Genomic DNA, 22,113 nt, shown 5'->3' with positions numbered 1-22,113 from the left:
TGCATAGTCTAACAAACAACACGTTTATGACCCATTCACATTACGTCAGTCAGATCTCAGCAACACTTAAGCTATAGCTTCAGCTTCAGCATCAGCTTCAGCTTCAATTTTAGCAACAGGGTAACGCGGCAACTTGGCCACATGCTAATCCCCAACTGAGCTCAATTTTAATGGCTTCAAGAAATTTATTGGTCTACTCATAACCAGGTGCTTTATTACGGCCTTAAGAATGTGCAAACATAATTAAAGTTAGCTCGCGAATCATAAAACACTACAAATGTTTTAACGCATTCCCTTGAGAGACTACGTTAAGTTTTTAAGCTGCTTTGAAGTTGCGTTTCACTATGAAGCTAAATTAGGATCATAATTTAGTATATTTTCGGTATATAATTTGTTTCCCTAAAATTTACACATTACACATTTCAGTGGTAAGAAAAAGTTCGCAATGGTTTTTTAGTTAGATTTACCTTTTTTAGAAGGGAAAATAACATTATTTAAATCAAATATACTTAATAATAATAATGTTTATGGCAGTCTTTTTTTAAATTCCATTAAAACAGTTGTGGAGATAATGGATGATATGATACTTAGATAGTTGTTTATTGTAAATAAATTTTATATATTTGTTTAAAGGCATGAATATGAATAAATAGCAGATAGCAGAACTTGTTCGATATATTTTGATTTGTTCCTTTTCCTTTGCAATTTACTCGTATTATTATTATTATTAGGTATTTTATTAGATAAACCTTTGTTTTCATATAATTTTTGCTTCAAACTCAGCAATTGTATAGATTATAATTTAAATACGTTTAGAAAATAAAACTATGTTCTAAAAAATACAACAAAATACTGAAATATACCGAAGTCTACATTTGGTATATTTATAAAGTATTCAAAATATACCATAGAATAATAAACTTATCAGATTGTCTCTTATAGTCTCTGAGATGCAGTGTTTCATGCGAACAGACGGACGTTGCTATATCGACTCGGCTCATTAAGAAAATGTATACTTAATAGGGTCGTAAATGATTATTTCTGATTTTTAGATACATTTTCTGCAGGCACAAAAGTTGTTATTCCCTTCTATCCTATGCTTAACGAGTATAAAAAGATTTAAGTTGAGGATAAGATTTCATTATAAAATTTCTTTATTAAACCACATTAAGTAAGCATGTTCTATAAAAAGTTTTATGCTTTTTCTACTTTCAGGGTAGCTGCAAGTACCTTTTAGCAGCCGATTGCCGTGGTCACAATTTCTCGATCCGCCTCACAAACGATGGACGCGGCACTCGACGATCCTCGTGGCCAAAGACAGTCACCCTGAAGCTGCGCGGACTGCGCATCAATCTGGGCCAAAAACTACGCGTCAAGATCAACGGCACTCGAGTCGCGCTGCCTTATTTCGACTACAACAGCAACGGACATGGTCACAATGTGAGCATAACACGGTTGCTGGAGGGCGGCATCATGCTGCACACAGAGCTGGGCCTGACCATCGAGTGGGATGGGAATAATTTTCTGCAAGTCTCGGTGCCGGCACAGTACAAGCATCATCTGTGCGGACTGTGTGGCAATTACAATGGCAGCGGTCGGGATGATCTCACGGGCAGGGATGGTAGGTCACATGACGATACGGAGGTGGGGCATTTTGCCAACTCATGGAAGGTGGGTGGCCCCAAGTCGTGTTCGCGGGCGAGGGAGAATGTTGTGGCGCAGCCGACGTGCCACAAGCACAAGACGGACTTCTATTGCCAGCCGCTGTACAAGTCGGATGTATTTGGTAACTGTGATAATAGTGTTAATCCCAACAACTACATCGCCTCCTGCAGCATGGATGTCTGCGAGTGTCCCACGGGCACCTGCCACTGCGACAGCTTTGCCGCCTATGCCCACGAGTGTCGACGCCTCGGCGTCAAGCTGCCCGATTGGCGTGCGGCAACCAATTGTCCCGCTGGCAGCTGGCGACGCAATGCAACGATCGCCACGTTCGCTGGCAACAGCAATTACGGTGATCCGAGCTTTGTTCGCTTCATGAAGGGAGGCGCAGGTGTAAGTGGAGGAGCGCGTGCGCGGCGTCGCAAGCACAAGCAGAAACAGAAGCAGCTGCTGCGACATCAGCAGAACGAGCTGCAGGAGAATGAGTACATCAAGAAGCATGTGCCCAATAAATTTAGGACGCGTGCGCCGGATCGCACGCCGCCTCCGATTCACTGAGCAAATCAACCAATTAGAAATTACAATTTAGTTACTACACACGCACACACACACATACGCACTCTCAAGCAGGCTAATGCAAAAAAGCATTGCATACTTTTAAGCGCCACTTGAAGTGAGTTGAATGTTTGACGAACTTTTGCGAAAATGTAAGCTCAAATTGAGTTAAGTTTAAAGCAAGTGTTTAATTGAACTCTAGCGAAAGTTTAGGTTTAATTCAGCATTCAACTTGTATTCGTTGGCTCACAGTTCCACACAACAACAAACAGAAGAAATTTGATTGTACTTGACTTGTACTTTTGTAGTTTAATTCCGCATTCGCACCCATGACAGCACCAGTATTAAGCTAAGCATTATCCCACACACACACACACACACTCACCACATCGTGAAATCGTTATATTGAACATCGGTGTTATATACTCGATGACATCGCATGCTTGCCCCATCACTCACCGCATCTAAATTCATTGTCGCCATTTGTTTAGTTGGATAAGTTTTATTTATTTTAGCCAATAAGCTCGATTATTATGTATGTATAATGAAATCGGTAGACCCCGCTGCTACTTGGCCTATGTACTACTCGAAAGTATGTTGTGTGTCTGTTCTAATGTATTTTGTATGTGTGTATTATCGCCTATACCAACTCTTACTACTCTTAACTCGATAACGTTTAATTTAGTTAACCTACTACTACTACTACATTTACACTTAATATTAGTTAAATAAATTGTAGTGTTTGCTTAAAATTTAAGCTTTAAACATATACATATATATGAAAAAATTGCACAAACAGTATTTTTGCTTAGTTTAAAACACAACACACAACACTACTGCAATATAAACAAAACAAAATAAGAAAAGAAAAGAAAAACAAACTCTCTATCTATATCTATCTATTCTATCTTCCACTCTCATTGTCTTGTTCAATCTCTTACAATCTCGAAAATGCCTTTTAATCTCAATAGGAAATGTTAGCATAAATACAACTTTCTGTATTTCCACATAAAATAAAACTGTGTTAATATTTATAATGATGTACTTTCCAAGTAACAAAAACTACAAAAACGAGTAACAAAAACTACAAGAATTTTTGCCATTTTCCAATTACAATTAATTATGAAATTAATCAATTTAAATTAATCTATGTATGTATATGGCTGGATCTGTAAGTGTACGACATAAAAATGCATAAAAACAAAAACTCCTAAAACAAGAAAAAAAACAACAAACAAACAATGCAAATGCAAATGAAATAAAATCTATAAAAAATTTTAAAGTGCTGTGTTTTTTAATATGGAAAAGGTTGTCAATAATTTCTGCTAAACTTGTAGGTTTGAAATTCGAATTGAAAGTCAGTAAATGAGAATGTGAGCTGCTCTTCCATTACTCATATCATCAACATAATTATTTACAGGCCGTGTAGTACTTGGAAACCCAATGACTAGACTAGACACAGACTCAGTGGCAACTGCTCGTGTTGCATGTTGAATTGAAATGCGCTCGGCATGTTGCCTTCTTGGATTGCATGATGTTTATGATTATGTTGTTGACTCTCTTCTCTTCGTTTTTTTTCGTTGTATTGTATTTTGCTTGGCCGTTGCTTTTAATGTTCATGTGGCATCAGATTCGCAGGCACGAACCCAGAAACAATTGCGACAAAAGACGACGACGACGACGACGACACTCCGTCTGGGGTGGCCAACTCTTGGAGGCAACAGCGGCAGACGGAAGGAAGTGGTTCGACACTTGGTGCTCCACTCGACTCTTGGGGCTGCGCATCGAATTACACACTCGGATTCAGATTCAGATTCAGACTTGGACTCGGACACCACACACACATTTTCATATTCACATCAATTTATGCATGTTTGCTTAGCAATACTTGTCAAAGTTGTCTAGGGCTTTTTCTTTTTGCCTCGACTCTGCACAAAATTCGAATTGTGTGTAATTTGAGAGTAGCAATCATTTGCCTGCGCCTCTGACTCTGACTCTGCCTCCGATTCTGACTTGCCACCGCCTTCTGTCTGTGTCCGAGGAATGGGCATTTCTTGGAAGGCAGACACACTACTTATATACAATAAGCTCGTAAATCGACGTCGATTTAGACAGAAACACAATCTTGTTGCAAGGCTGAAATTGCAGGCGCTCCATTGAGGAAAGCCACCAACACGCAGTCGCAGTCGCTGTGGCAGTCCCAGTTGCTGTTGCTGTTGCTGCCACAGTGCGGCACGTGCAGCGCATGCGCAACGAGGCAAGTTGAGCACAAAAGACGCGCTGATTGATGCACGTCGTCTTCAGCAGAATCGAATTAATGTTTGACATCTGCGCAGTCAGTCTGTTCAGCTGTCCAATTGTCTGTCTGTCTGTCTGGCCACCGACTGTGTGCGTTTGTTGCTTCCGCGTGTCGCTCGCCTGGAGAGACGCCGATGACGCCAGCGACGCGTGCTCGTGCCTTATCAGGCGCTAACCTGTCCATATCGGCGCAAATGCCGTTTGCCAATATGGTTCGCGCATAATTGGAGCGTGTGTCCGTCCGTCTGTCTCTTCTTGTCTGCTTTGTCTTTGGCGTCTTGTGGTGTGGCGCCAGAACGTGCACCAAATTTGGCATTGTGAAATGTTGGTGTTGTCCATCGACATCGAGTAGATGCCCTCCAGCCCCCCTTTCACAATTCAATCCCCAATAGGCAGTTGGGAAGCATTAGAACGTCGCCAGCCACTTAAAATCAGCGATTTATCACGAGCAATGTTTGTCCTGCACAAATGAACAGCGACGACAAGTCGAATTCATATCCACAACCACCAGCCACCAACTAGCAACCATCGACAGCGACAGCGACAGCAATATTCACATTCGCTTGCCAAGTGGCTCTTCAAATTGCAGAGGCACACACATAAAGATGCGCAACGATAAGCCGCAGTCGACAGCAGCAGCAGCATCATGTGGCATATGGAAGACATGCCATGCATCATCGTTTTGTGGCGGCACAAGTCCTGAAACCCTTGAAATCCCCTATTCAAAATCTTGAGTGTGCATAAGCGAAAACGCATGAATCACTTTTTGTCCGAGGACAATTGCGATTCGAGCTGTGCGTAGGAGGCGGCCGCCATTAGCAGCCGCATATGTCAGCCGCATCGCCCACGTAAGCCGGACCAACAAGGGTTGCACTTGCGGGTGGCTTTCCCACGCACTCTGAATCTAACCCCGGAAAAGCGAACAGAAACTGAAATCTATGCGTTCCCGATGACAGCCAGCTTTCCGCTCCCCCTTCCCCATTCCCGCTTTTGCTTCTGCTTCTCCAATGAAGCATTATTTATGTCAACGACTTGGCTTTTGCGTCATATTCACATGTGTGTGATGGGAGCAATGAGTGTGAGCGAGAGCGAGTGCGAGCTACGAAGAGCTTTCAGCAGATGCGGCCATCAATTGTTGAAATAAATTAAAGCATACTCTTCGGCGCTGACCTAAATGCTTCAGCAACGGGGTGGCAATTTCTGCTACTTTTCAAATGCCCCATTCACACCGTCAAAATACAGCATAAACAGCAATAAAATCAATAACAACATTTAAATAGAAATATTTCGATATTTGTTATTATAAAAAAAATGAATTATTACAATAATTCAATATTGTAATTTTAAACAAATTGGGTTACACAAATAAGACCAAGAGAGCAAAGTTAAATGTTACTCATTAAATATAATTAATAATCAATAAAAATGCTGTACAAACATCTATGAAATAAAAATACTGGAAAATTTGAAAATAAGCAAGTGAAGAAATTTTAAAATCTTGAGTCGATTTCTAACTGTTCTTCTATTCTATAAATAATAATATTTTAAATTGTTTTATTTCGAATTTGGTAATTGGAAAATAATTTACTCTTATAAAAATACTACTTTTACATACTCTTTTCAAATATTGCAAATTAACAAAACTTATTATCTTAAGAGAACTAAGTACAAGAGGACTGTTTTAAGTTTTGCATATTATATAAAATGAATAATAAAAAGAAACACAAATTTTCATATCTAAAGCTTTAAGTCTTAACTTGGGGAACCTTTAAAATATAACCATACTCTAAAAATGCTTCAAGTAAAATGGGTAGCAGGTATAACCCATAAGGCTGCGTCCTTCTGTCCGTCCTTCTGTCTGTCCATCACTATAAACACTTAGATCTTAAAGACTATAAGAGATATATAAAATATATAATTTTTTCGACAGCATTTGTTTTTTTTTGCATGCAGATCAAATTTGTTTCAAATTTTGGTCACCTCTACCCCTCAAATCGAAATTGCTTTGGCTGACAATCTGGTATGTTTAGTATTCTATGGTATATTTTGATGTAGTACTATTTTAATATATCAAATATAGCCTACGGAATATTTTAGTATTTTTGTGGTATATTAATATGGTACATTTTTAAAATATGGATTTGTAAACTTCTGTGCAGCAGGTATATCACAGTCGAGCACAATCGGCTGTAGATTTCTTACATGTTTTAAAATAATTTTATCGAAATAATCAACAATTACTTTTCAACGCACTTTTAAGGTTTCTAAATAATAGATATATATATATATATATATATATATATATATATATATATATATATATATATTAAAATGATGAATTATATTTTATTTGGAATTATTATAGTATTAAGATATTATATTAATAAAACATAATTCAAATATAAATATATATAAACTTCTGTGCATAACGATTTAAACAAAAAATTCAAATCATAGCAAGTAAATACAAATGTCAATAAAAATTATACATATTTCGATGATTTGACAAAAATATAATTGAAAATGTCATTAATAAAGTTAGCTTATTGAGGTGTTGATGCATGCCTGAAGTTGTAGCTCGTGCAAATTATCTAATTAATAAAACCAATATTTTGAATATCCTTTACGTCATCGCAGAAGAATTCACAGACAATTAACTGAATTAAGAGCTGCATTCAAAAAAAGAGCAAAGGGACAATATAAATATAATTGATTTATGTGCGGGTAATAAACTTCAATAAAGTTTACGAGCGCAATGCAAATTAAGTATACGACAGAGTAAATTTTCGCATTATTGTAAATCAATAAATAAATAAATAATTATGTTCAAAAGCGATAGACATTTACTATTTTATGGGAATCCAAACAGAAACTATCGTGTGAAAGTGAATATTCGAGTCTGTTAAGTGTATGAATAGAGGAGAATCGAGTGGAGTTGTCGAGTGAATGAATATGAATAGTGCAAATTAATGGTTGTCCTCTGGTTGTGTGTTGGTTTCTTATTCTTATTGGTGCTGTCCAATTTAATTTGCAATCAAGTATTCAGCGTCGCCTCTAATGGCCATAGCGTGTGTATGTCCATCAAAAAAAAAGAAAGAAAAAAACTTATGCCTTTGAGCATGGGTTTGGGTCTCTCCGTCTAGTTAAATTAATTGCTTTCGTGGTTATTTGGGGGATAGGCAATATCGAAGCATTTGCATAATTAGCAGTGAGAAGAGGCGCGCAAACACACAAAAAATATTAAAGAAGAGCAAGATCTGAGAGGGGAAATACTGCCCGGCAGGATGTAGTTAATAAATGGTTAGAAATAAGCATGTTGACAGCTTCGCTTCAGCGGTCAAATCGATTCAACAGACACGCAGGCGTCAGCATGAGAAGATTTTTTTGTGCTTCGATTTTTCGATTGTCGTTGTTGTTTTTGGAAGACAGCTCAAACAAGTTGCCACACAAAGAGACATTTTGGCGTATGGCAAATTCTTTTCAATATATGTGTTATTATTAATTATATGAATTAACTTGTTTTTTACATGCTGCGCGCTGCGCTGGGCGGACGGACATGTCAATTCAAATAAATTGAAATGCGACTTAAAGCGAAGACAAGCAAAGATTCAGCACTCACACGAATACGAATACAAATACGATTGCGAATACTCACACGAGTACTCATCGTCGTTGTCAGCTGTATAATGTAATTAAATGTAATTATGCAAAAAACATTGCGAGTGTACTCACACTCAGCTGTCTTGCAACGATGTTCGATTATGACGGAAGTTGTCGACTTGCAATCAGTATCGATTATCTAATCCGATGCTCAATTAATGCACATTGCATTCAATAATGTTATTCTGATTATATGTGTGCTATCTGGCGCCTTCAACAATTGAAATCATTAGAGCTGAGCACAAGAATTGTGGGAAGATTAATTGCGAATGCAATCTGCATAAATTGTGCATAACTAAATACAATTTAATTTGGCCTGAAGCTACAGAATATTGTTTGACACACAGCTATTAAATCGAATGGCAAAATACATTTCTTTAAAATATTATTTGACACGCTTGTAAAGCGCTATTAAATGGAATGGAAAAATACATTTCTATAAATAAACCCATCTAAATTAAGCCTTTTTCTTGCATATCTTTTCATTGATTACATTATATGATTTGCACAAGCAAATCCATTCTATAGCCATTAAATCAAGCGATAACTTTGAGTGAAGCCGCGTGGCTCAATCTTAATGTTATCGCCTTTTCAATTAGCATATTCGAGCCACTAAATTTAGTCTAATGAGTTGACACTAATATGTCGAATATTGTTGTCATAAAAATCGAATCAGAAAAACTTGCTGCTGCTGTCCCCATGTCGACTAATCATTCACTCAAGAAATACAGTTAAGACACAATTTGGGCTTAACGCCCACAAATTAAACACTGACAGCCGACGGCGGCAAAAGTTCCCATATTATATACAAACAATATATTTATATAGAACATACGACTATAGATCTATATATCGATCTTTAACGAGCACATAAATTGAAACGTGTTCATTTTATAGTCCAGTCGAACTAAACAAACGCAGAGCTCGTGGCAACCAGATATCGTTCAATGGACTTATCCTCGTAATATGCGATCGTATAAAAACAATTTGGCTAAATGGATGACAAATGTTCGCCGAATCGAAATGCCCTCTCAATCACTGGGATGAAATGGAATGAATAGCGAAATTCTGGAGAGCTGAGCCAAAAGCTTTAGCCGCTTCTCATATTCCCGGTCGTTCCCTCAAATTAATATTTATGTTTGTTTATTAACATTTGTATTGTATAAACTTGTTCTTGGCCGTTTTGTTTTAAACGTGTTAGAAAGGCTTGGTCCGCGAAGCGAAATGGCAAGAGAAATAGAAACAGAAACAGAAACAGAATAAGTATGTATTCAACATCTCAGTGTAGATACACACACAGCCATACACACAAACTTTTACCACACATATAAAAGTTAATTTAACTAACTTAGCACACATGCCTGGTTGACTGATTCTCTGATTCTGAACGCTGTCTCTGTGGCTCTGACTGTGACTCGGAGTCTGTCTGTCTGCCATGAGCTATTCATTCGGACAGAAACGTTCAATAAAGACGGCCACGCGAATTGGCCAGGTTCTCATTGAAAGCGCTTAAGTCAGGCGAATGCGAATGCGATTGCCAATTGCTGCTGCTGCTGCTGCTGCCAACAAATCAATGTGATTTACCATCCAGTATCAATTTTCAATTTCTCGAAATCGACACCGAGTTTCTGTTTCTGTTTTCGGTATCGCGTTTCAATATCTTAGTTTAGTTTATATTAGAACTTTGTGCCAAAATGTCATCGCTGGTCATCCCAGCTGCCTGCGTGGCTCTTCTCCACTTGTTCCTGCTTCAACTGGTTGCCGCCAAGGAATATAGTTGGTGTGATCCTGATCTGTGTAGTCCTGGCATCAAGCATGTGGCATGCCGCAACAATGGCGTAAGGCACTTTTGTTTTATGTCTGCCACAGTCACTTACTAAGTCACTTTTGGATTAACCGCAGCACTTCCATAGACGCTGTCAGCCCGATTCCTATGAGGTGGACATCTCTCGCCATAAAGCGACCTTTGTGCACGGCCATAATAAGCGAAGGAATTTTGTGGCTTTAGGCAAACTGCCTGGTTATTATCCTGCCTCACGGATGACCACAATGGTGAGCCACAGTTAACGGGCAGCAGTCAGAAAGATTGCCTTAACACTTTCTCAACTTAGGTGTGGGATGATGAGCTGCAATATTTGTCGTCGCTGAATGTGCGCACTTGCATCTTGGATCACGACGATTGCCACAACACATACAGCTTTGCCAATTCCGGGCAGAATCTTTGCGCCATTTGGCGTGATCGCAATCCACATGTGAATGTCACAAGCCTGATTGAGGAGTCCTTGGGATTATGGTTCAATGAGTATCCGCTCATCGACAGCAGTTACATTGACCGATTTCGTGTCACAAAATATTTGTAAGTATCTCCAAGTGAAGTTGCATTATTATTCTCACTACACCTAATGTAAACGGGTAATATAACTTTGTGGCAACAGAAAACAACACAAAGTATATATGTACATATATTCAAACTGTCCGTCTGTCCGAAAATTTGCTTGCGTTCAGATAAAGATCGTAGTTTTTATAGAAATAACAGCATTTTATATTTCTTTGCGTAAAAATATGGAATATTTTGTGGTCTATATCATATTTTTGGTGTAGTAGTATATGTATATACCAAACACATTTTTTGGTGTATTTCAGTATTTTTTTGGGTTATTTATTTTGGCATATTTTAAACGTATATCGGGTATATTTTATACTCTATGGCATATTATTAATGTAGTAGTTTATGGATATACCAAATATACCTTTTGGCATATTTCAGTATTTTTTCAGTATATTAATTTCATATATTTTCTACGTGTATCGGGTGTATTTTTTACTCTATGGTAAATTTTTAATGTAATAGTTAATGAATATACCAAAAATACCAAAAATACCTTTTGGTATATTTCAGTATTTTTTTCGGTTTATGAATTTTAAACGTGAATTAGGTACTTCACTGTCGAGAGCATTCGACTGTATCTCTCTTCCTTGTTTTCAAATCGATTTAACTTTTAATTTTAATCTACAGTGAGGACTATGGTCACTTTGCGGAGATGATGGTGGATCGTAATTCGCGTGTTGGATGCTCCATAATGCGTTTCACCCGTCCCGATTATCCATATGTGTACATCTACAATGTAGTGTGTAATTACGCATCCATCTACGCTTTGGATGCGCCCATCTATGAAGTTGGACGACCCGCGTCACGGTGCCATACGGGCAAGAATCCATTCTATCCGGGTCTGTGCTCAACGCGGGAGCAATATAGCCCCAACTACTGATCGAAATCAGTTTGTGTATGTGTCGATAGATAGATATTACGCTCAGGTAGAGAACTGTGTTGTATTTTACATAAGTTAGTCGTTAATTTTAGCCATATTGCATAGTCTTTTGTTTATCAATAAATATGAACAAATCACAATATTAGCCATTCAAGTTACTACGCAAATACTCGTAATACTCATGCATATATATTTATAAATATATATGTATGTATATAGTCAACTTTTGACCCAAGTCCAGCAGGTGCTGTTCTGGTATTGTATAATAATAATTAGTCAATGATTTGTTGTAAAACTGCCTGTTGTCGGTGAATATATTCAAATATTCATTTAACAAGCTTAGCCAAATAATGCCAAAATTAATGAGTGACGCATGTCAACGAATATGAAGATCCAGACTTCCATATACCCGAGCCATTCTGTATTCTATGGGGTTCAATGAATGAATGAGAGATGCTTAATCACACGGTAAATACTTGATATACCTCGGCACTTGAGCACGAAGTGTATAACAAATGCTGCTCTCGACTGTAAGATACCTGGTAGCAATATTTTCGTGAGTGTAATAAAAGAATATTGGTTAAAACAAGTTTTTTAATTACTTTCACTTTTGCCACAATTATTTTATACAATTTTAAGAACGCTAAAAACCATTAAAATGAAATTATAAAACAAGAGTAAGTTGAGTTGTGCTTATTAAAATATTGTCACTAAATTTCAAAGCTCTAACTATAATAGAGTCTGGGATTCAGGTAATTATATGGACAGACTGACAGACAGACAGAATAGACTACATCATCACGCCTGTTGATTACTTTTTAAGTATATGTGTACTTAATGTTACGATCAGAGAAGTAGTCGTCATCATACCCCTGTCTGCTGCAGCGGCCGGGTATGAAAAGTTTCGGATCCAGGTTAGACAGGTTAGTATTTGATAGCACAGCACTTTCGTTTGTTATTCCCAGCACAACAATGTGCCGAAAGATCATAAACATCTTGTTCAAATATGCAAATGCAATATTATTTTATTTTATTTGATTTGTGCGTGTCGCTTTTATGTATGCTTTTATTTCACCTGCCAAACAGCTGCTAATCTGCGGCGATTGACAAAAACAAACTAGTATTAAGAATCTTAAACAGTTAATGCTATGCTTTTAGTCTGGACAGCCCGAAGATAATATGTACCCAAAACCAAACACGGCCTAAAATGTCACTGAACTGAAGAAAGAATCGAACACCCACATTGACACTGTTAGAAAGAATGAAAGAAAAAAAAAGCGAGAAGATTCATATTGAACTTAGCTCAACTTTGGCGTTAAGCGTTAAGAGTTAATGGCATCATATTCCCAGAAGACACGCGTTAGTCTAGCAACTAGTCTACTTTTATTTTTGGCATGTACATAGACTACTAATCGTATATAGACTATCTGTCGCGCTGAACTTCAACTTGAACTTGTTCAGCTAACACTTATAGAGTAATCCAATGTACATAGGGAGAACTCGGGATGAAATAAAGGTTTTTAACCCAGACTTTTTGCATTAGGCGCCAGTTATAGTTTGCTTAACGCGACGTGTGGACGTAATTGCAAATCAATTGTGAAAGCACAGGATTTAAACTAATGTGAAACTAAAGTGAACCGAGTACTACAAGTCAAGGATAATTGCAGCCTTCTACATAGGTTGTACCTTTATAGATTCCCAGAATATTGGTATATTTAATTGGACATATATATGTAATACATCCGGGAATAATTGCAACTCAATTGTGCAAGTACAGAATTGAAACTAGTGTTGTAAACTGCAAAAGCAAAGAAAAGTGAGCTGAGGACTAAACTTGCAGCATCCTCGTAGTATCCACTCAAGATATCGCAAAACAATTGTAAAAGTTCAAGTAATTGTGCAAACAATAAAAAAGTGAACCAAGAAATTACACGTCAAAATATAATAAATATAATATAATATGTGAAACGATTGCAACCTCCTAGCCGTACCATCTTTGACTCCTAGTTGATGATTAGTTACGATAAAGAGTTGGACATTTACATTTGTCTACAAATCTTTTCCGAACTATGTTAACATTCGGATAATTTAGCTATTCCAAAATCGAGCTACAAACGAAATGGCTGCAAGGACTAAGGTTATACAACCTCATAGGATAATTAGCATCACAATTTGTATATGTCTCGGCTGTGGCTCAGTTGTGATAACCATTGTGACGTCACTTGATCCGCTCAAGTCCGAGTGATTCATGCCCAGCGTGACCTGCCTTAACCGTCTCACTTTGCATGCTGCGCTGCACCTGCCATCAGAATCGAAATATCCAAAAATAACATTTACTTTGTGCGTTTACACTCGTGCGTGTTCTGAGCGCGTCGTGAGGCATATAAATATTGAGTTGCAGGCAGACAGGAATTGCATTTTCATCACACTAACTCCAGCATACAGAACATTTCAAATGGCGCGCCTTTCAGTCTGTGTTTCCCTGCTTCTGCTGTTGTCCCTGCAAGGATCAGCTTTGGCCAGCGATCAGTCCTGGTGTGATCCTATGCTATGTGCCAAAGGCGCTGCTCATGTGGCCTGCAACAATGATGGCGTAAGTTGAAGAATTTTTCGCTCTTGATCTTCTCAACAAAATCTAAAAACTGTTTTTTATCCTTTAGGAATTCCATGAGAGTTGCTCTCCAGATGCTGTAATGATCAATCTGCGACCACATCGCGATTTCATACTCGGTGAGCACAACAAGCGTCGCAATTTCATTGCCGCTGGCCAATTGCCTGGCTACTATCCGGCTGCCCGCATGGCCACCATGGTGTGGGACGAGGAACTGGAATATCTGGCCACGTTGAACCTGAAGACATGCAATCTGGATCATGACGATTGCAATAATTCGTATCGGTTTCGCAATGTGGGCCAGAATCTCTGCGGCGTCGACAGGCCGAGGAATTTGCCATTGAATGTGCGCAGCATTGTGGAGAATTCGATGGGTCTCTGGTTTGGCGAGTATCCGCTAATCGATAGCAGCTACATAACCCAATTCCGTGTGGCCAGGCATCTGTAAGTCTTAACTGCTGTTAATTTGACCTCATTTGAACTGTGCTAATACAATCTCTTTCTCTTTCTTCATTCTTAGGGATAAATATGGACACTTTGCAGAGACTGTTGTGGATCGTAATACCCATGTGGGATGCGCCATGATGCGCTTCACGAATCCCCAATATCCGTTCCTCTACATCTACAACATGGCCTGCAACTATGCCAGCACCTATGCGGTGGGTGTGCATGTTTACAAAGTCGGTGAGCCAGCCTCCGAATGCAAAACCGGCCCGAATCCCAAGTACCCGGCACTGTGCTCCCTCAAAGAACAATACAATCCCAATTACAATGAATACTGATTACTGAATAACTGAATAAATCGATTGCCAAAGATACATACTATATTTAAAACCAATTTTCTTCCTGTGTTTTACTTCACTTCGTTTGCCGATTAATTCACTTCAATGCAATTGATAAGACAGTTATTATTTCCGTTGCTGCCTTAATGCTAATTAATAATCCCAATATATATACATATATTTATACGCACATTATTTTTAAGTCAAACGTGAACCGTGTGACAAGCGTGTGCGAGCAATTGATGAAAATTTCTGGTTTGACGAAAGGCAAGAGGCTCGTTCTCAATAAGAGTTTATATTAAATCAACAGCAGCCGCATTAATGAGTTTACACTTAATTTACGGATTAAAGACACTTTGCTTGTGATTTATGTAGAAAGTAACACCTCAGATGTTCTACCCCAAATTTGGGATTTTTATTACTACAGATTTCTGTTTAATGCTCTCTCTCTCTCTCTGTCTCTCTCCGACATTCCACGCCACGATACGATGCGAGGAATTGTTTCTTCATGTGAGTGACCTATGTGCGTGTGTCTTTGATTAATTGTTAACCACAAAAACACATTTAATCGGCGAGAAAGGTCACACCTAAAGTGTCTGGTAATCTCATACTCAAATCAATACACATGGCAGACCACAGGCCACCCAGTTGAACAAGCAGACGTCAGTCGTCAGCCGACAGTCGAGAGTTGAGAATGGAGAGTCGAGAGTCGAGAGTAACCCGCTGGACACGCTTGACTTTGCGCACATTTCTCACTCAATTGTCGCCAATTTACGAGACATTGTTTGGAGCGCTAAGGAGGTCTTGAGGATAAACTATGCAGCATGGGCTTCATGTGTGGGATTTGCAGTTGGATTTTGGAGTGAGCGCACAGCTGACAGCGGATCAAAACCCACACGGTGAATGCCAGACACAGCGTCTCTCTCTCTGATGTTATACCCGCTAGCCATTGGGTAGAAGGGTATTGCAACTTTGTATCTCCAGGAAATGTATGAATAGGAAATGTATGAATAGGGCAGAAGAAGACATTTCCGACCCTACCAAGTATATACATACATACATATATTATTGATCAGCCTCCATAGCCGAAACGATATAGCCCTCTGTCTATCCGTCCGTATGAACACCTAATTCTGAGAGACTATAAGAAATAGAGATATACTTTTTAGTACATACAATAATAACTAAAATTTTTATGATTCCTGAAAATTTGGTTACGATCAGACAAAAATTGCAGAAGTTATTTAAGAAATACTATAGTATGACGAAAACGGATCTTAATTGCTTTGGATGACAATTTGGTATATTTTGCACCCTACGGTATATTATGAATACAGTACTATAGCAATTTACCAAGTTTGACATCTGGTATATTTTTAGTATTTCGTGGTATATTAATTATTAAAATTAATACCGTAGTTTTGCTTTTATTCACAATGTCTACCTGGTATCTCACAGTCGAACACACTCGACTGTAGTTTTCTTGTCTTAATTCGCTGTTCCAGTCTGCAGCTGAGTTTGTTTTTATCTGTCTGACTTTTATCTTGTTTTATCTGCTGCGGCTGGCTATGCATCATAAACGAGTCCATAAAACGCCCACATGACCACGTTCCAGGCTCCCAGTTCCAAGTCCCCAGTTCAAGTTCTATGCAAATCGCCGTCGAAGACAATCACAAAATAAACACTGAGCGCTGACAGTTTTGCACATAGAGTATGGTACTTGTATTTCACATTAACAACTGTGCGTATGGGTGTATGTGTGTGTGCGTTGATCTACCACCAAATGCCCAAGTCACTGAACAGTTCCTCAGTGGTTGGCAGCTCAAAATCCTCGTTGACCCACTCGGATCGCTTGCCTTTCGTCTGCTGCTCCAGCTGCTGCTGCTGTTCATTGCCATCGCCTGCCATTGTTGGACCATAGTCCTTGCGATAGCCAGTGTCTCGCAAATCCTCCTCATCGTACTCTTCTTCGTCCTCCACAGCCTCTAGTGAACTACTCAAATTGGGTTTAGCGAGTCGTCCCACAGTTGTCGCCTTATCGTTGCCCAACATGCGTTGCATGCTGCCAATTTCATCAACCTGCTGCTGCTGTTGTTGAGTTGGTTGTTGTGTTGCATCAGTTGTTGGTTGTTCCATCGCAGCTGTTTGCTGTGCATTCGCCTCGGACTCGGCTGTGGATGAGGCCAGACGCACTATGCGATCGAAGAGTGTGGCAAAGTGCCGTCTAAAGCGACCGTAATCGAATGCGTCCTTTGTGCTGTTGCCGTCCAACAAACCGTGCGTCGACGTCGATTTGGAGCGCATCAGTGGCCCAAAATGGTGTAGCATATCGATGCCAGGTGCCATCGATTCTTCCCAGCTCTGTAAAACCGACAAAAAATTGCGTTTCAATTGCAGGCCTCGGTTCACACACGCACTTGATACACACCAATTCAGTCCAGTCCTCGACGGGTACGCTGAGTACAGAGTTCACAACATTCACGACACGCTCCTCCAGGTTCAATGCATGAATTATCCATTTGGCTAATGCTACGGCGCAGTTGAGGTCGCCGCGTTGCCTAAGCACGTAACAGTCGACAGGTGAGTCAATAATAACAACAACAACAACAACAACAAAATTGTCAATACATTAAAAACATGACCAATTAGGCACAGTACCGGCCAAGTAATTGTGGTCAGTGTAGGTAAACAAGTGAGAACCTTTAGTGTTGTCTGTGCTCGACTTTGAGTATCTCTGTATTGTTAATACTACTGTCATCTTACCAATTACCAATTGATTATAAAGCAAACAAGTTAACAACACATCAGTTTTTTTTACATTTTTGTAATGGAATTATTTCTTGAATATCTCAAAAGAATTGATCAACACTTTAGTTAAATTAAAATTTCTGAATAGAATTCTACTTTGCGTGACTTCGACTATTCTGATTTGATAAACACTACGGTTTTCTTTATTTAAATGTTGTCTCTCTAAAATAATGTTAGAACCTTCAGTACTCAATTCAGTTTATAACTACAATATTTGTATGCTATCAAATTAAAATTGCTCATAAATCAAACAGCTAGCCAACACTTCTTCCTTTAATTCCTGAATATTCTATACCTCTTCGAGTCGCTCTAAAAGTGGCTATTAAAGTTGCTTTTAAATCGAACAACTAGTCAAAACTTCTTATTTCACAACACTTCGGTTCCTTAAATTCCTGAATATTCTATTCCTCTAAATAATCTGCAATTAAGATTGGTTTTAAATTAGTTTCTTAACAAAATTCTTTTTTAAATAACTAAGAAAATTCTCAAAGTTTAATCAAATTGTCAGGAAATATTCGCACCAATAATACCAGTAGCTTTATCTTTAATTTTATCTTTAATGTGAGACCTTCGATTATGAGTCGCTCTAATTATCATTATTTTACAAATTGCTGAACTTAGAATAAACTTTCTTTAATAAACTCCTTCAAATTATCTGCACTTAAATTCCTTTTTAAATACCTAAGTAAAAGTTCAAATTATTTTAATCAAATTTACAGGAAATACTCCCACTAAGAATACCAGCAGCGTTCTCTTGTATTTTAACCCTAGATTGTAGGTAGGCAATATTAGAAATTAAATTATAATCGAAGTTGCAACTAGAGATTTCAAATATCAGATAAACAGACATGATTTACTTTACTTTTACAATATACCTTATTTACCCCATGAACAACAAGTTGGAAATTAATTGGCAGACACTGTGCATGTGTGTGTACAGAGTGGGGGCGGCATTTAATTGAAGGTCATGTGTGTTTGTGGTACCCACCTCTGCTCGTCGCGGCGTATTTCGACCAGTTTATCGCCTTCCAGTATCAGGTGGTCGTAGTTCGCCTCAATCTGCATGGTGAGTGTCTCTTTGGGCTCGCTCTCCGACTGCTCCTGCAGTTCTCGCTGCAGGGTCTTGAACTGTTGCCATAGAACCTCTAGTTGTTCCTGCAAGTGTCACAACAATAACTAATGATATGCTGCCTCACACGACACTCCTCCTTCACTCTCTGCCAACCGTTTGTTTGCGTATGTTCTGCTGCGTCTCGTAGTGGACATCGGCACGATGAAGTATGGGTTGAATGGGTATAAAAGGCGCCGCAATGATGCGCTCCACGCAGCGATTGAGAACGCCACGTTTCGGCTTCTTCTTGTGCATTTTAAGCAATCCCGCCGCGCTGTCCAACTGCAAAGTGGTCTCCACAATGCGCTCCAGTATCATGGCAAACGTCTCCACATGATCCGATTGTATTCTATACGAAGCAAACTACAGTAAGTGTGTCTTAAATATGTTTGCAACCAACCTCAAGCGATTCGAATTCTTAGCCGCCACCACAGTGATGACTTCGGTTAACTTCTCCAGACCAGGGCACAGCAGCTGCAGGCCCAAGGCATGTGTATCGCTCTCCGCCTCCAGAAACTCGCCAAAGAAGGTGTTGAGCTTGGGCGGCACATGCTTGCTGGTGATAGTGTAAGTGAGCTTAATGCCCGCCGCCTTTTGTGGCTGGCAGCTGCGATAGAACATGGACAGCGGCAAGTAGGCACTTTGCTGTATCACCCGCGGAATGCCCTGGAATAGAACACAAAATAAAGATTAACAACCAGAAGAGTAGAAACAAAGGTTGTTCACCTTACCCGAGTGCTCAGAAACGACACAAAGACCTCAACGCGTGTGCTGTGCACATGCAGCAACTCGGCCATGTAAAAGTCTAGCGATATTTCGCGACCTGTGCCCGCTGGCACATCCACCAGACTGAGCGTGTCCTGGCTGCAACGTACTCCACTGGGAGTCTGTATCACCAGCTGCAACTCCGCCAGCTCAGTCTTAACTTTGAGCTTCAGGAAACCCTTGGCCGAGGGCAGCTCCTTGACGGCTACATCGGCGGGCACATCCAACAGCAGTGTGTCCAAATCATCGCAGATCTCCGGCTGTATGCTAAAGCTGAGACGCACCTGATCCGCTGCCTGTTGGTTCAGAGCATCCATGTCCCGTATGTCCACCGACTCTTTGATCTCATCCTCCAGCTGCTGCAGCTGTTTATGCGCCTGAGCAAAGCTCAGCTCTTCCTGATGCAGTGGTTGCACCTGAAACTGATAAGGCTGTGCACCCAGATAACCTACGGTCAGTTGCCCCGTAGCGGACAAGGTAATAATGCTGCCTGCTAGCGACTGCACATTGGAGCGTTGAATAGCCACTGGAGATGGTTGTTGCCACTGCGCTGCCCAAATAATATTCGCCTCCTCGTAGATATGCAACTTGGCCGAATCCGACACAATGGCGGTGATGAGACGTGCACCAGGCTCTGAAAACAAAGAAGCTATGTCTGCGCCAGAGAATTCCTAACTCAAAGATGTACTTACCCCAGTAGTAGCCTACTACAAAGCTGGAGAAGCACTTGGGCGCATAGTCTAACTTGAGAATAAAATTGATTTTGCCATTGTCGTCCAGAGATATAAAGTTGCGCTCACCAAGGATCATTATATAGGAACAAGTGCTGTTAGTTAAGGGCAGGATCGATGGCAGACAATAAAAGTAGTAAAGCTTGTGAAATATTCGATCCATTAAAATTTGGATTGACAGTGAAATTATACATGATTTTCAGCTGGATTTACCCGATCATAATAAAATTTCAGGGCTCTTTAAAATATTTCTGTAATATTATTGCGTTATTAAGAATAAGTCGTATTTTAGAGACCAAAAAAACTACGTAGTCCAAATTTGTTATAAATTAAGGAAAGTTACAATCCTTTTATTTTCTTTCTTCTTATTTATTGAAGAAAAAACCTAAAATCTCAAAAATAACAATTTGTAGATGTGAAAATTAAAAATTAATTCAGAAGGCACAAGTTCATTTTCAAATTTTAAAACCTGAATAATTTTTAATAAATAAAATTTAGTATTTAATTTGTAGAAACTAAGGGAATAAACGCGCTCGACTAAAGCGTTCTTACTGGTTTCGAGCTAAAAAAAACTTGGTGTGGTGCAAGTATGAATTATATATCTACAATTTTTCTCTGATCGCAGAAGTGACTTGATCTGCCTTCAAATATTACAAGTGTTGTCGGAAAATATTATAACTCTATCTTTTATACATAGTTCCCGTGATCCAATGTTTCGTACGCATGGACGGACACACTATAATGCCTTCTTCTGTCTGTTACCTACATTATTATCTGGTAGCTCCAGGTTTAATATGCAATCCCTAAAATTGAGTGGGAAATGGAGACAGACAGACAGATGTACCCGGCGGCTCTACACCCTCATTATGTTGTATGAACTTATACTGCTTACCACACACACCAAGCACTAAGTTAGAATGCTAATAGTGCATATATAATATTTATTATTTTCTACTCACTCTTTCAGCTGAATTACACGCATGTCGAGAATGCCCTCGCCAATGCACTGCGACCAAATGGGCTGATAGCTGCTCTTGGTGACCAGCGAATGGGACAGATCCTGATAGCTGTAGCACTGCAAATGCCACGTGGCGCTGAACCTAAAGAAGCTATCGGTGCGCTCGCAGTAGACAACAGGAGCAGGCAAGCTGCGTTGGCCGGGAAAGCGGCACTCATACGAGATGCCATCCTGTTCATAGAAGGTCAACGTGCCATCCAAATGCACCACGCAGAAGAACTCGCGTCCTTTCACCTGCCCAAAATGTCCTTGGCACATGGAGAAGGCGACGCGCTGAAACTTGTGCTCAGCCTGCAACTGTAGCTTCAGCTGAGCGCCATACTCGGCCAGTCCGCTGATGGTCTGCACATTGTAGATGGCAATGGCATTGGGCAGCAACACGCCCAGCTGATTGACATTCTCATTGCGCACATTGCTGCAAAGGGTCACCAAAATAATCCCAACACTTAATGTACTCCACTTAAAACTTTACCCGCTGAACTTTCCCGCATAGAGACCGAGGATGGGCGCCGCCAGCTGTGTTTCCAGCAACAAATCGGTGGCATCAAACTCATTTGCATGTGGATAGTAAATGCTCAGCTGTCCGGACTGCGAGCCTACAATTATGTAGTCCTTCTCCTGTGCCTCCAATCCGAAACGCGTGCACAGCAAACTGGCCACATCGTAGTCACCAGTGGTATCACCACATTGAGCTGTCCACCAGCTACACACATTGAACAGCGACATGTTTTGGGATTTCACCGAATACCAATTGAACTTTACTTGTCGCAAAAAGCGAATGTTTTGGCCTAAAGCGTTGTCAAGGTAACCAACTAGGAACCACTCACTGAGAATGAACTAATT

The 22,113-nt window shown here is 39.6% G+C and overlaps 4 protein-coding genes across 5 annotated transcripts in view; 3 read left to right on the top strand and 1 right to left on the bottom strand.

The window, feature by feature from the left end:
- Positions 1–3,499, top strand: part of LOC117569529 (BMP-binding endothelial regulator protein) — a 36,777-nt gene extending 33,278 nt beyond the window's left edge. For both annotated transcript variants that reach the window (XM_052004313.1, XM_034250732.2), the window contains exon 8: positions 1,216–3,499. In XM_052004313.1, coding sequence (XP_051860273.1) covers positions 1,216–2,220 — 1,005 coding nt within the window. In that variant the 3' untranslated portion in view covers positions 2,221–3,499. The remainder of the gene's footprint in view (positions 1–1,215) is intronic.
- Positions 3,500–9,618: 6,119 nt separating this feature from the next.
- LOC117569290 (antigen 5 like allergen Cul n 1) lies at positions 9,619–11,597 on the top strand. The gene is made up of 4 exons (XM_034250395.2): positions 9,619–10,013; positions 10,078–10,227; positions 10,287–10,531; positions 11,192–11,597. Exons 1-4 carry the CDS (start codon positions 9,870–9,872, stop codon positions 11,442–11,444), a joined length of 792 nt encoding a protein of 263 aa, XP_034106286.1. The 5' UTR covers positions 9,619–9,869; the 3' UTR covers positions 11,445–11,597.
- Positions 11,598–13,858: 2,261 nt separating this feature from the next.
- Positions 13,859–14,884, top strand: LOC117570102 (antigen 5 like allergen Cul n 1). Its single transcript, XM_034251559.2, has 3 exons — positions 13,859–14,037; positions 14,105–14,499; positions 14,576–14,884. The coding sequence occupies exons 1-3, from the start codon at positions 13,900–13,902 to the stop codon at positions 14,835–14,837; spliced, it is 795 nt and encodes a 264-aa protein (XP_034107450.1). The 5' UTR covers positions 13,859–13,899; the 3' UTR covers positions 14,838–14,884.
- Positions 14,885–16,536: 1,652 nt separating this feature from the next.
- LOC117570100 (protein PTHB1) lies at positions 16,537–22,086 on the bottom strand. Its single transcript, XM_034251556.2, has 9 exons — positions 21,743–22,086; positions 21,212–21,685; positions 20,214–20,347; positions 19,488–20,155; positions 19,157–19,422; positions 18,871–19,105; positions 18,634–18,800; positions 17,266–17,395; positions 16,537–17,198 (listed from the first exon to the last, which is right to left on the bottom strand). Exons 1-9 carry the CDS (start codon positions 21,994–21,996, stop codon positions 16,611–16,613), a joined length of 2,916 nt encoding a protein of 971 aa, XP_034107447.1. The 5' UTR covers positions 21,997–22,086; the 3' UTR covers positions 16,537–16,610.
- Between the last annotated feature and the right edge of the window lie 27 nt (positions 22,087–22,113).

Source organism: Drosophila albomicans, chromosome 3 (assembly GCF_009650485.2).
Source record: "Drosophila albomicans strain 15112-1751.03 chromosome 3, ASM965048v2, whole genome shotgun sequence".
NCBI classification, from domain to species: domain Eukaryota; kingdom Metazoa; phylum Arthropoda; class Insecta; order Diptera; family Drosophilidae; genus Drosophila; species Drosophila albomicans.
The sequence above is the reverse complement of the archived record's forward strand: the minus strand, read 5'-3'. Positions and strand labels throughout refer to the sequence as shown.

What these genes read in the sequence shown, in the direction of transcription:
- LOC117569290 (XM_034250395.2), top strand. Translation starts at nt 9,870, where the DNA reads ATGTCATCGCTGGTCATCCCAGCTGCCTGCGTGGCTCTTCTCCACTTG. An exon ending in TGGCATGCCGCAACAATGGC is followed by an intron (nt 10,014 to 10,077) that starts GTAAGGCACTTT and finishes GATTAACCGCAG; the next exon opens with CACTTCCATAGACGCTGTCA. An exon ending in CCTCACGGATGACCACAATG is followed by an intron (nt 10,228 to 10,286) that starts GTGAGCCACAGT and finishes TTCTCAACTTAG; the next exon opens with GTGTGGGATGATGAGCTGCA.
- LOC117570102 (XM_034251559.2), top strand. Translation starts at nt 13,900, where the DNA reads ATGGCGCGCCTTTCAGTCTGTGTTTCCCTGCTTCTGCTGTTGTCCCTG. An exon ending in TGGCCTGCAACAATGATGGC is followed by an intron (nt 14,038 to 14,104) that starts GTAAGTTGAAGA and finishes TTTATCCTTTAG; the next exon opens with GAATTCCATGAGAGTTGCTC. An exon ending in TTCCGTGTGGCCAGGCATCT is followed by an intron (nt 14,500 to 14,575) that starts GTAAGTCTTAAC and finishes CTTCATTCTTAG; the next exon opens with GGATAAATATGGACACTTTG.
- LOC117570100 (XM_034251556.2), bottom strand. Translation starts at nt 21,996, where the DNA reads ATGTCGCTGTTCAATGTGTGTAGCTGGTGGACAGCTCAATGTGGTGAT. An exon ending in TATGCGGGAAAGTTCAGCGG is followed by an intron (nt 21,686 to 21,742) that starts GTAAAGTTTTAA and finishes GACCCTTTGCAG; the next exon opens with CAATGTGCGCAATGAGAATG. An exon ending in CGTGTAATTCAGCTGAAAGA is followed by an intron (nt 20,348 to 21,211) that starts GTGAGTAGAAAA and finishes CTTAACTAACAG; the next exon opens with CACTTGTTCCTATATAATGA.